At 42.5% G+C, this 13,820-nt stretch overlaps 1 protein-coding gene across 1 annotated transcript in view; it reads right to left on the bottom strand.

The window, feature by feature from the left end:
* The window catches only part of babam2 (BRISC and BRCA1 A complex member 2), a 94,666-nt gene that overhangs the window by 66,451 nt on the left and 14,395 nt on the right, over nt 1–13,820 (bottom strand). The window contains exon 5 of the mRNA XM_030443412.1: nt 273–467. Coding sequence (XP_030299272.1) covers nt 273–467 — 195 coding nt within the window. The remainder of the gene's footprint in view (nt 1–272; nt 468–13,820) is intronic.

Genomic DNA, 13,820 nt, shown 5'->3' with positions numbered 1-13,820 from the left:
ATAAATTGTCTAACTGTGAATATGTATGTGATTTGTACAAATGTATGCATATAGGTATAAGGTGAATTCAAACCTTGCTCAATACAGCTTTCAAGCTTTAAAAATCATGATATCATCAAGTATTGATATTCTTAACTGAATGCTAACCAAGCCTTAGGAATAAAGTGAGAAGTGTTTGCAGGATGAAGTATTTATTTGAGAGATTTTGTAATACCATCTCATGGCTCTTGGTTTTGTAAATGTATGAGCAAGGTCATTTAACAGTTGCCTACCCAGCTGTTCTTGCGTCCGGCATAAATCTCCATGTTGCGGCCGTAGTTGGGATCCTCCAGCAGGCTATCATACTCAAAGAGCAGTCGAGAGCTCTCTCGCAGACGCTGGTACTGGTAGTGGTGGTACTGCTGGATAAGCTCCTTCACCAGCTGGAGCAAACACTCTGGGTTCCCAGCATCCCACTGGACCAAGTGCTGAGGTAGACACCAAGGAAGAGGCATAAGGACAGACATAAGACATGCCATTAATCCTTTTTGTTTCATGTTAACCACGTGTTAGCATGAAAAATCAATAAACCATATAATTACAGAGAGCAAATCAACTGAGAGGATTAGCAGCTTTATTTGTCATGTACACAAAGAGATTTCAATATGGCATTAACAACAAATTCTGAATTCACAAGTATACATGTGCAGCGTCTGACTGGGTGAGAAATCTATTTGGCCAAAGTCAATTTTTACTTGTACATTGGTTTGAAAATGTATCTGCCGATATCAAATAGAAACCAAAAATAATGATAATTGCCATATCTAATCTTATCAGCCTTTATCTCAACTTGCGGCAAGAATAGTTGTGGTGTCCCCTACATCCTTGAATGTCACCCAGCTAAACTCCTGTTTTACCAAATAAAGCCTCACAGTTTCACAATTCACTTTGTGCTTTTTCTATACCCGCTGCCATTTTCTCTGTGTGCCAGATCAGTAGAGTGGATGTGAAACTCAAAAAAGAGATGAGGAGAAAGTCAGATGGTTTACCACTTCACAACTTTCATCTTCAGCTCTGGAAAAAAGGATTTGCTTAACTGTTGTTTACCACTTGCCCAATCGAGCAAGTGAGTTCTTACATTTACAAGCCCCGTGTGCTATTTTACTTTCCCAGGGCAATTGGGCAATCCTTGTCGATGACCCCTTATATGGTTGTATGACAACTTCCAAGGAGCTGATCAATTTGTACAACCATTAAGATTCTGATTGACACTTGAGACTACATTGGGAAAAGTGGAGAATGAATAAACAGTAGAAAATGTGCTGTTGTAGCAGCAGAAATACTTGGGAAGACCACTAGAGAAAAAGATTGGGCATGTAAGGAAGACAATGACACAGACCGTAATAGCCTATTCCTGACAAATGGTACTTCCCATTACCAGATCAAAAGGAAAGGGGTGTGCTAAAGGATGTCCTGTTGCCAGAGAGAGATTTAGATTGATATGGAAAAGTACTGAGCCTGACCTCTTTCATCTGCAACTTATTTGACCTTTGGTGCCACACTGACTGCTCATAGATTGTTGGTAACAGCATAGTTTATAGCATGCATGATATATATCACACTCAAGTCAATTAAAGGTCCCATATTGTGTTCTTTTTCATGTTCATAATTTTATTTTAGGTGTTTACCAGAAGATGCTTACATGCTTTAATGTTCACTATTATACTGTTCATCGCTGCAGAACCTCTATTCATTCCCTCTCTGAATGCTCTGTTTTAGTGTCTCTTCAAGCACCCGCCCCCTCCTGAAAAGACCTGTCTGCTATGATTGGTCCGCTCCCACAGGCCTGAGTAGGTGCTAATACAGAGGTATTTATATTAGAGCTTAGTGGTTAGTCTATCTTGCATGTCATCACGAGCCCTTTTTACACAGCGTCTCCACATTATCTCCAGAGCGGTGGTTCGCCAATTCACATGTGTAATTCACACAGAAAGCCGGTGCTGCGGCTCCTAAAGAGGTGTGACGGTACACGTCACGTTGATGACATCGGTGTTTCCCCAGGTGGACAGTTTATAATCATATGGATGCCGTTATAATATGTAGTGATTGAGATCCTGACCCACCAAACATCCTGGAAAGTGACGGAGTTACGTTTTTTGCGCTAAATTACATAATTATAATTATACATAGTCTCGGTCCGGAGGGCTGACGGTCATGGTGATTTATTTTCATCACAAACACTCGGTGAGTTAAAGTTTTTTGCCGGTGACAAACGCTGTTTTTTGAGCAGAAATGTGAGGAAAAGTCGGTAGGACAGACAGGAGGACGGACGCTTCTCCACGTACAGCTGTGGTATTTGTTTTCCTCATATAAGTTGCCAAAGACAGTTACAGTTACTACGTTACTTTTGTTTGGTGCTGTAACGTTGCTTTGTGGGACATTTCTCTGTATTTAGTTGAGTGAAAGACCTGTGTGGTTATCAGACTGCACGACCGACACGCCCCCGCTCCGCGCCTCCGTATTATCCGTTCACACTGGGATGGCTCACCAATAATGCGGCCCTGATACTACCTCCAGAGGCGGATCAGCGCCGGAGCGAAATTTCCCCCCTTTCCGCATCTGAAACATTCACACAGGGGAGGGCGCGGAGAATTGGCGCAGGATCCCCGCATGCAAACGGCAGTGTGAAAGGGGCTACAAACAGCACTTGATCGATGACTGAATGTTCTGAATGGCCAGAAACCAAACTGCAAATTCACAGGACACAAATATAATCATGTGCAACCACCTTTCACATACAAGTAAGCAGGACCGACCAAATGCGACCCTCTACAGCACTTGAAGATTCACTCTCTTAAGGGAAACCTGTCCATTGATGTGCAAGGAATAAAATGCTTATGAATAATGTGAACAACACTGTGCAAAAAATAAAACATGAAACATGTCAGGTATAATAAAGACAAATGGACGGTGAGAGGTTTCTAATGGAGAAGCATGCACACCAAGAGCAAAGCAAAACAAAGGCTTGATTAATTTACTGCACACACTTTCAAATCACTGTGCTTGATAATTTAAAGAGATCTATGCTGCAGAGAAAAAATGGCACTTGTCAGTTATAATTTTCACACAATCCCTATCTTTTAACATTGACAACATTGAAGCATCATTATGGAGAAAAGTAAGACTGAAAGTGCACCAGAGAAAACTTTGGTGCAGGATGGAGATGACAACAAGATTAAATTGGCGGTAAGTAGCTTCCAGTAGTTTTGGGACATAATGTAGGTCTCTGTGCAGTCCCTGAAAAGTGAAACTGAGTCCTTTCCCAGCTCATTTTGAAAGTGAAATATGGCTGGCAGACTAATACTGTGATTCTACAAAAAGACATGCAGCCAAATGACGTAAATGCAGTGCCAGAGTAAATGTTTAACCACAGTTTAGCATTGTTTTTTTACTAGCACTCAAGTTGATTAAACACAGGTCAACCTATATGATAAGCAAAGTGGAATACAGAGTAATTTTGGTGTGTACTGAGTGGGAGGGAGGATTAATATGTGCTGAAAATATTGTAACCATTAATAGCTGTTACATTTAGGCGGGAATGCTCTGACTTGGATTAGCTTGTCTCTTCGTCTGTCTGACTGTGTGTCTGACGGTCTGGCAGCCCATATCAGCCCAATGGAGAAGGCTTCCATTGTTTAAGAGTGACATACACACCCCCTTGCCATGGGAGAAGGGGGGGCGATGGCAAGGCCAGGCTAAACAGAGACGGTGACCTCATCTTTCTTGATCCACCAGTGGTTACCAGCAATGCTGGGATTCCCGAAATGAGGGGGCGATGCAAACAAGGATGGGCATTGTCCAAAAGAGGCAGTCAGCGCTCCAGGGCAGGAGCAAGCTGAAGCCGAGGAGAAACTGAGGAAGTGCTGTGTCAGGATTGTGACACAGAATATCAGTGAAACTCCACTGAGGAGGAGGAGAGGCAAGGAGGAGGGATCAGAATTGTGTGTGTGTGTGTGTGTGTGTGTGTGTGTTGGGGGGGCAGTGTACAACTGAAGTAGAGCTCAAGTAGGCCAAGGCCAATAAAAAAAAAAGGCTTGATACACAGTTTTGTTTCACTGGTAGGAGACACTGTAAACAAAACTTAGATTCTATAATAACATAAGTGTAGTGAAGGGAAGAGCAGTGGAACTGTATTACTCCTCAATTTATACAGTTGTGATGAACTTACCTGTGGCTGAGAAATCAGTTGACTGTTATTTGGAAAAAAACACAGGGACAAGAGAGGTTCCTGTATGTTAGGGCAGGAGCACATGAAAAACACTCCCTCCATAATAACAGTTAACGTTTCCTCAGGACAGTAGTTAACCTCAACTGCTCCAGTGCTATTCACTGGCCAATGACAGTGGATTTCACTTTGTGGGGACTCTCTGTGTACTAAAATACATGGAAACACACAATACATAAATAAATGTAAAAAAATGGATTTAAAATAGGATTTAACCTCTGGGAACCAAATATTATGACAGTTTCATGGCAATCGATCTGATACAAATCCAAAGTGGTGGACTGACTGCCAGACAACACCTAATCGAGACTGCTATCCCTTCTGTCACGACGCTATCATGGCTAAAACCTTCGCTATGGCCAATAACAGTACACTGCACTGGTTTGTCGTATTGTACTGAATGTTCTGACTTTGAGTTAGGTTGTGCTTGAATGCTGAAGCAAAACATTGGTCGCACACAGGGGGAGAGATGGTGAAAAGCAATGAGCCAAATAGCAATGTCCATGTGTAGCAATATGTGTGTTTGTGTGTAGACATGTGAGTCTGTACAGACTCTTCCCTGAATTGATTTTATACGCTCTGCTGAAGGCTGTGTGTGCCAAAACAAATCTATGTGTTTTTTTCATGAATAGGATAAGCCCTGCGGAAAATGTACAGATTTGATACATGAAAAAACAAAAGATGTTATAGTCACAATCTAGGCTATTTCAGAGCTGAGATTTAACTTTTGATGACATAAAATCAAAGAAAAATAATCTACATGCCCTCTAGATGATTTTGTATGGAATAAACATCTTTCTTTAGGCTTTATCCACAGGGGGTCGACATCATAGCCCTCAACAATACTGCCTGGATCAATCTGGACCCTATAATCCAATTATTTTGTCACAACACACTGGCTAAACCGGTGTCAAATGATTAAACCTAAACTTGGCTTATGATAAAAACCTGTCACCTCTATTAAATAAACCACTGATACCTTCCTTATTTGAAAAGAGCACATATCTGTAAAGGAAGCCATTTATAATCGTATTACCTTAAAATATTAGGACTTGATTTAATATCAATGTTAAACACTGCATATCAGAAATATATTGGATAAACATTAGAATTTAGCATTCTGTGTATTCATGTACCAGTGTGTCAAAGCCCATGTTAAAATCACAGTCAAAATAGCACAGTTGGTAGACATAAATATTACAGAATATTATGCCTTTTAAAAGAAAATGCCTTTTCTTCCTGCTTATTGATTCATTTATTGAAATTACACCCATTCGTTTGACTTGAAGAATAGAATTAAGACAATATTCTGTTCTTCAAGGAAAATAAAGTAAAATAGCCATTTTAAACTGATGCAAAATAAGCATTAAAAATTAGTTGACAAGGACTTGAGAGTCTCAAATAACTTTAACTAGAAATCATCAGTTATGGAAGAGACAAATGGTGTGTTCAGACTATCAGGTACAAAGCAACAGGCCACAAATAATTTTCAGTGGAAGAAGGTGATATGAAGTTACACACCGATACCCGACAGTTGTTACCACATAACAGGCAGGACATGTTACAAATCAAAGTACGGAATTAAAAAATGTAATTAAAATCAAAAAACTTGCTGCGCTGTAGGAAAAATCCATATCAACACAGTCTTTAAAATAAATCCTTCTGGGACACTGAATATCTCTGTAGCAAATTTCACTGGAGTCCATCCAGTAGTTGTTCACTAGTTTACTCTGACCTACTTGTCAATATCATCGTGGTACAAGAGGAAAAATCAGGGGATCACCAAATTCAGTGGAATTTATCATTTGGGGACCCCAGGTATCTGTATTAAATTTCATGCCATTCCATTTTACAGGTGCATGGATATTTCAGTTTGAACCAATGTGGTGGAAAACCAAATGTAAGAGAGACAGCAGCAGGTTGGCTGAAAGCAATCTACCATGTACCACTGCATGAATAAAGAGAAAACTGCTTTGTCTAAACTTGTGATTTACTTTATAAAACTAATAGACATTTCCACGTGAGCCACAGAGCAGTGATTCCTTTAAGATACAATTTCAGCGAGTCTAATGTATTGTTAATATGTTGAGGTGAAGGGAAGAACTCAACAGAAACAGTGTTTTGCTTTAAGAACAAAATGTACACCTAAATTGGGCATCTTCACACTGAATAGACCCAAGTTGACAGAATTATGTCTTCCTGTGCCATCCGTCTGTACCATCTTCGATCCAATATTTATCTTAGGCCAATGAGAGAAGGACTGGCATCTGAAAATGCAAGATAATTATATAGGCCAAGAGCAGATATTTGTTTTTACGTCTTAAATGTGATTTTTATAGATGCTGGCAACCTGATCCAATAAATCGCTGTAGACTTGAAAGTGTGAGGAATTAAAAAACTCCCAAGTATTAAATTAATCTCTGTTAGTCTCTAATTCAAGTGTGGGCTCACACCCTGTTTCGCCCCCAGAGAGTGCCAAGTCTAAGATCATGCTAAATTGCTCTTGTCATGTGTTTAAGACACTTGGCATTCTCAGCCCAGTGTTTTTCTTTTTACTGTGATCTGTGCGGTTTGTGTCCAACACAGTGCAACTTGTTGACAGAAAAAGCACTTTTCTGAGTACTTTTAATGAGATTCAGTAACTGTTTGTAACTGTACCAATCTGCAGTGATGGCTGATACTATTGTCCCATCTTAGTCCTGGCACTAACGTATCTTGTTTTCACTCATCCATCAGCTGTTGTTTAGGAACTGCCAAGCCCCTTTCCACCAGCCATCTCTGGTCACAAACAATAGCCTGCCTACTAAAAGCATTCCCAGACCTGATAGTGAGCCCTGCCAATAATAAACTCTAATAAAAGCTGGAATGCATTATTCCCAAAAGCGGGAAGGAAGCAGGAGCAACAGTTGGTACACTATGCCCAGGTTGACATAAACTTGTTTTATGGGCCATCTGAGGTCCATTGTTAGAACAGTAACAGGGGACGAGCTGGAGCAGCAGATAGGAAGTGCTCACTAATGCGTGGCATTCAGGATTACCAGGGGGTAATGTGAAGTTGGGAATGTTTCCCTTTCCTTGACTGGCAAGTGCTTAGTTTGGCTTTACACTCCATTTTTTTTTTATGGGAGTTGTACTGATATCAAAATTACAAACAATGTCTCATTGTACGAGACCATAACTTCTCAGAGGAGTCTTATTTTTCTTAAGGATTGGAAAGTAAAGATTTTTTACAGCAAATATATACAATGACTGATAGCATGACAAAATACTGCCCAATAAGCATTGAATGATAAGGCTAGAGATTTTCTATATTTTTCAACAAATCAGATGAAAAGGCCAAAATCAACTGTGTTCATCCTCTTCTCTATACTTCCCAACATCCCTTACCTTACTGTGGCACTCAGCCCACAGCCCATTCCTACTATAAATGTAAATACTTAGAACCAGGTCACAATTACAGTATAGTTTAAATTTTTGAAAAGGCAAAACCATTTATAAGGTTGAACGACATGCATTGAAGCCTTGAAGCTTCTACTGTTACCATGGTAAACAAGCATTTGACAAAAGGTGACACTGGGTTGGCTGCAACAAAAATGACAAACAAATTTAGTACTTCTGTGACATACACTGGCCATCCTAAAAAAATGTCACCACCTTGATTTAAGTAAGCAAATAGGTAAGAGCCTTCCATTGGATAATTACTGCAGTAATAAATATGTTTCTAGCAACAAGTTATTAACCCTTACTGATGAAGCAGCTTCTCTTATCTTAAACAATCTTGTCGGAGGACATGTCCTGTGGTCATGGAAAAGATGTTACTCTGTTTCAGAAGGGTAAAATTATTGGCCTGCATCAAGCAAAGAAAACAACTAAGGAGATGGCTGAAGCTCCTAAAATTTGGTTAAGAACTGTCCAAAACATCATTAAAATCTAGAAGGATATTGGTGAACCATCACTACCGAGGAAGAAGTGGGGTCGGAAAGAAATCTTTAATGATTGTGATCGGATATCACTTAAATGTTTAATGAAATCTAAGTGAAAAAAAAAAATCAACAGTACTCACAGCTATGTTTAATAGTTAAAGTGAGAGCATTTTCACATGCACAATGTGAAAAGAACTCAAGGGACTGGGGCTAAACGGCTGTGTAGCCTTAAGGAAACCACTCATTGGTGAGGCTAATCGGAAAAAAAAGGCTTCAATTTGCTAGGGAGCATAAAGATTGGATTCTGGAGCAATTGAAAAGGTCTTATGGTCTTGTTAGTCCAGATTTACCCTGTTCCAGAGTGATAGGATGCATCAGAGTAAGACAAGAGGCGGATGAATTGATGCATCCATCATGCCCAGTGACTACTGCCTACTATACAAGCCTGTGGGGGCAGTGTTATGATCTAGGGTTGGTTCAGTTGGTCAGGTCTAGGTTCAGAAATGTTATGTGCCCCAAAAATAAGGTCAGGTGACTACCTGATTATACTGAGTGACTAGGTTTTTCCATCAATGGATTTATTCTTCCCTGATGGCATATTCCGAGATGACAATGGCACGATTCATTGGGTTTAAATTGTGAAAGAGGGAGCATGACACATTTTTCACACATTGATTGGACACAACAGATTCCAGACTCTATCCTTATTGGGAATCTTTGGGGTGTGTTGGAGAAGATTTTATGCAGCAGCCGACTCTCCCATAATTAATACAAGATCTTGGCAAAAAATTAATGCAATTCTGGACTAAAATCAATGTTGTGACATTGCATAAGCTTAGTCCAACGAAATATTTGAGTGTCTGACCTTTTGTTTGGCCGGGCAGTGTATAAGTGGTCTAAAAACAAGCACACATAGAAACCAGCGAGGGGAAATTTCAGTTCCATGGGCAGAAAAACTTGCATGCTTGTCAATTGGACTTTTGAACTTTAGATGAAGGGACAGTGGCTGATGTCTCCACTCCAGTCCTTGACTCTTATTAGACTCATAATTACACGGATCTAACCCTAACATCAAAGTATATAGGTAAATAATGACTGTGAGGGCACTCAATCTTTCGGCCCTGTGAGAGTGGCGAGAGTATCACTCACTGCAACCATGTGATGTGTGGCTCTGATTGACTTTGATTAGGCCCAGGTGTGGGGAGCCTTCATATACCCTGAGTCTCCAGTGCTCTGTCCTGACTCATTATCTCACCTTCAGAGGTAGTGAGAGGTTCTCCCTGGGGTTTCACAAACTCAGTACTTTGTGTGCGTTTGTTGTCAGTAGCTTTGTGTTTTCTGGGTCTCCCGGACAATTTTGGTTTTTGGGTCGGCTGCTTGGCAGCGGTGGTTTAGTTAAGCTTTTTAACGCTTTGTTTCCTTGGGGAAGCCAGCAGTGGCTCCTAACAGTTTTGTTGGGTTGTTTTCCCCCTTTCCCATCTATCGCTTTGGCGATTTTGAGGGAGGCGAATGGAAAACAGCTTTCAACACTCCATGGGGGCACTATGAATATCTAGTCATGCCCTTTGGACTTTCAAATGCCCCCGCAGTTTTTCATATCAGGCTTTTGTTAATGATGTTCTCAGGGATATGCTTGAACATTTTGTCTACGTGTATCTGGATGACATCCTGATTTTTTCTAAATCCTATCTGGAGCACGTCTCTCATGTTAAGAGGGTTCTCCAGATGTTGTTGGAGCACCAACTCTTTGTTAAGGCGGAAAAATGTGTCTTCCATGCCTCCACAGTGAAGTTCCTGGGGTACATTGTGGCACAGGGCAGTGTCAGAATGGACCAGAGCAAGGTCAAAGCAGTGCAGGAGTGGCCGCAAAGGGTTCGCAAATTTTTACAGACGCTTCATTAGGGGCCTCAGTTCGATTGCTGCCCCCTATTTCAGCACTGGTAAAGGCCCCTCAATCACGATTCCATTGGCCCCAAGAGGCTGAGAAGGCGTTTACAGAGCTCAAGAGAAGATTTACCATCGCACCAGTCCTGACTTACCCAGACCCCTCAATACCGTTTTGTTGTTGAGGTTGATGCCTCTGATGTGGGAGTTGGGGCAGTTTTGTCCCAATGTTCTCCAAAGGACCAAAAGCTCCATCCGTGCGCATTCTTCTCTCGGCGTCTGCTACCAGCCGAGATAAATGATGATGTGGGTAACAAGGAGCTGCTTGCCGTGAAGTTGGCTTTGGAAGAATGGCGCCATTGGCTTGAGGGTTCTAAAAATCTGTTTCAGGTCTGGACAGACGATAAGAACCTGGCCTATATCCAGCAGGCCAAACGCTTAAATCCTCGCCAAGCTCGCTGGGCCCTGTTTTTTAACAGGTTTGATTTCAACCTCTCATACCTGTCCAGGTTCGAAGAATCTGAAGCCAGATGCCCTCTCTCGCCGATTTGAGGGTTCAGGTAGCAACAGTTCCCCAGAGCCCATTGTACCCCTCTCTCGTATTCTTGCCCCACTCACTTGGGAGATTGACACGGTGGTTCAGGGGGCTCAGCAGCAGGAACCAGACCCAGGAGGGGGGCCCCCTGGCTGTCGGTATGTTCCGGCAGGGGTGCGCTCACAAGTGCTTCAGTGGGGTCACACCTCGCGCCTCACAAATCACCCTGGCGTTCGTCGCACCCTTGGCTTTCTCAAGTGGAGATTCTGGTGGCCCCGGATGGGGAGAGACGTGAGCGAGTTTGTGGCGGCTTGCACTATTTGTGCCCGAAACAAGACGTCACCACAGTCCCCTGCTGGTCAGCTTCAGTCTCTACCTATCCCAAATCGCCCTTGGTCTCATGTGGCTCTGGATTTTATTACAGGACTACCTTCATCTAAAGGGCTCACTGTCATTATGGTGGTTGTAGATCGGTTTTCATCCCTCTCCCTAAACTTCCTTCTGCCCTAGAGACCGCCCGACTCGTAGTCAAGCATGTCTTTTGCTACCACGGCCTCCCCCAAGACATTGCATCTGACCAAGGTCCTCAGTTTGCTTCCCGCTTCTGGAGGGCATTTTGTTCCCTTGTGGGTGCTTCAGCTAGCCTTTCGTCAGGGTTTCACCCTGAGACCAACAGTCAGACTGAACGCACCAATCAGACACTCGAGAGAACACTTCATTGCCTGGTCTCCTCCAACCCTACCACATGGAGCGAACAACTGGTGTGGGCCGAGTACACTTATAACACGTTACAGAATGCATCCACGGGTTTCTCTCCCTTTGAGTGTCAGAATGGATAGCAGCCGCCATTGTTCCCAGAACAGGAGAGAGATGTTGGGGTGCCTTCTGCTGCTCATTTCATCTAGCGGTGTCGTGCTACCTGGAGGCGCGTTCGTGTGTCTCTTCAACATGCTGTGGCACGGCAGAAGCACTACGCAGACCAACACTGCCGTCCAGCCCCAAACTATCGGGTTGGTCAGAGGGTGTGGCTCTCCCACTCCCACAAGAGATCTCCCACTGCAGGTGGAGTCTCGCAAATTGGCGCCACGATTCGTTGGTCCCTTCAAGATCATTCGAAGGATTAACCCCGTCACTTTTCGCCTCCTGCTCCCCCGGTCCATGAGGGTTCACCCCTCGCTTCATGTTTCCCGCCTCAAGCCAGTCTGCTCCAGTCCACTGGCACCTCCAGGGAGGCCTCCGCCTCCATCCAGATTGGTTGGGGGTCAACCAGTGTACACGGTTTGGCGGATATTGAACAGTCGTCGTGTAGGACGTGGGGTTCAGTACATTGTGGACTTGGAGGGATGCGGTCCAGAGGAGCGCACCTGGGTCCCAGCTAGGGACATTTTGGACCCAGCCATCATTTGAGATTTTGCCTGCTGGCCCTGTTGGAATGTCAGGTGCCGTCCCTTAGAGGGGGGGTCCTGTGAGAGTGTCGAGAGTATCACTCACTGCAACCAGGCATGTGGCTCTGATTGACTTTGATTAGGCTCAGGTGTGGGGAGCCTTCATATACCCTGAGTCTCCAGTGTTCTGTGCTGACTCATTAGCTCACCTTCAGAGGTAGTGAGAGGTTCTCCCTGGGGTTTCACAAACTCAGTCATTTGTGTGCATTTGTTCTCAGTAGCTTTGTGTTTTCTGGGTCTCCCGGACAATTTTGGTTTTTGGGTCAGCTGCTTGGCAGCGGTGGTTTAGTTAAGCTTTTTAGCGCTTTGTTTCCTTGGGGAAGCCTGCAGTGGCTCCAAACAGTTTTGTTGTTTTTTTTTCCCCCTTTCCCATCTATCGCTTTGGCGATTTTGTGGTTATCCCTCCGGGGTAACTTTTAGACACCCCTGGGTCCGCGCCTGCGTCCCAACCCCCTTTCCTGACAAATGACCAATGGGGACTATTTTCAGTGCCTTATTAGTACACATTTTCGGTTGTAAACCGTGATCTACTTTGGCCATATTCATGGGGGAAAATGCCCAGTTCAACATTGAGACTAATAGTTTTAGTACTTGTTAGTGGGATATATTTTTCTACACTCAAAATTTAACATGACACCCTATCAGTACTGTTGAATTTCACACAATGCCTTGCACTAAATTAAAAAGGGGGAGATACCAGAAGTACACTGGTGAGTTTATCACATTCCAAATTGCCTCTTTTTGCGAAGCAAGACTAAGTTAAGTTAATTTAAATATGGGCTTTTCAGATAGTATATCTGTATTTGTTGTTCTTTCTGCCAAGCAGGACTTTATTGAAAGGTTTGTCAAAAATGAACATATATTGAGTAAATAATACATACTAGAATGTCACTTAATGATTCTTTCCATTAGTGAATTTTTTAAAATGTTTTCTCTTCTTATGATAAACCTACTACCTGCTCAGTTAAGTGGCCCAAAGCAAAAAAAATCATGCTAATTAATGGCTGCCCAGGTTGGGGAACAAAGCTAAACACTATAAATTCCACACAATGAAACAAGGACCATTTTTGGAATTTCCAGTGGAACTAGACAGAGCTTGCCCATACCACACAGCATAATACTGCAGGAAAGATAAGTGTTGCAAACATGTTGATGTTGTATCTAGAGAGGCCATCGAGACTAACTCCAGGTCTTGGGCACATAGGCACACATACTGATAAAAATGCAAAACAGTGGGGAAATCCTAGAATGTGTACTGCCTGAACGCATCACTGGACAAGTCCAGACCAGACAAATGATACATCATGCACAAAGAAGAGGACAGAGGGGCAGACAAATTGTAGTATTAGGTGAGCAAAAAGAGAGGTGCAATTAGAGAGAACTGTTATGTGCTGCATGCTTACCCCTTTCTCATGGTAGAAGATAGTTGTTTGTTCTTTTGCCAATGTTGACTACATTTATGTCTGTAGAAATAAAGTGTCAAAGGCAATGACACACTGTAAAAGGTTACGTAGTAGGGAGTCTGTTTAATGACACCTACTGTTCAATGTTCATTCCTTGTATTTACTAAAAATACAACATGGCAGCAGATAACTAGGGGATGATGCAACTGAAATCTTTAGTTTTTCATTCTAAGAGTTTTATGATTTCTCATATTGTTTTACAATTGCAATACCTTTTATTCCCTGAGCATTTATGTATGTGTACGGCAAGTGTCTTAGACAAATCACGGAAGGTAGAGGATGGGAGACAATCTATGATTACAGAAC

The sequence above is a fragment of the Sparus aurata genome, chromosome 16 (genome assembly GCF_900880675.1).
Source record: "Sparus aurata chromosome 16, fSpaAur1.1, whole genome shotgun sequence".
NCBI classification, from domain to species: Eukaryota; Metazoa; Chordata; class Actinopteri; order Spariformes; family Sparidae; genus Sparus; species Sparus aurata.
This window is presented reverse-complemented; position numbering and strand designations above follow the sequence as displayed.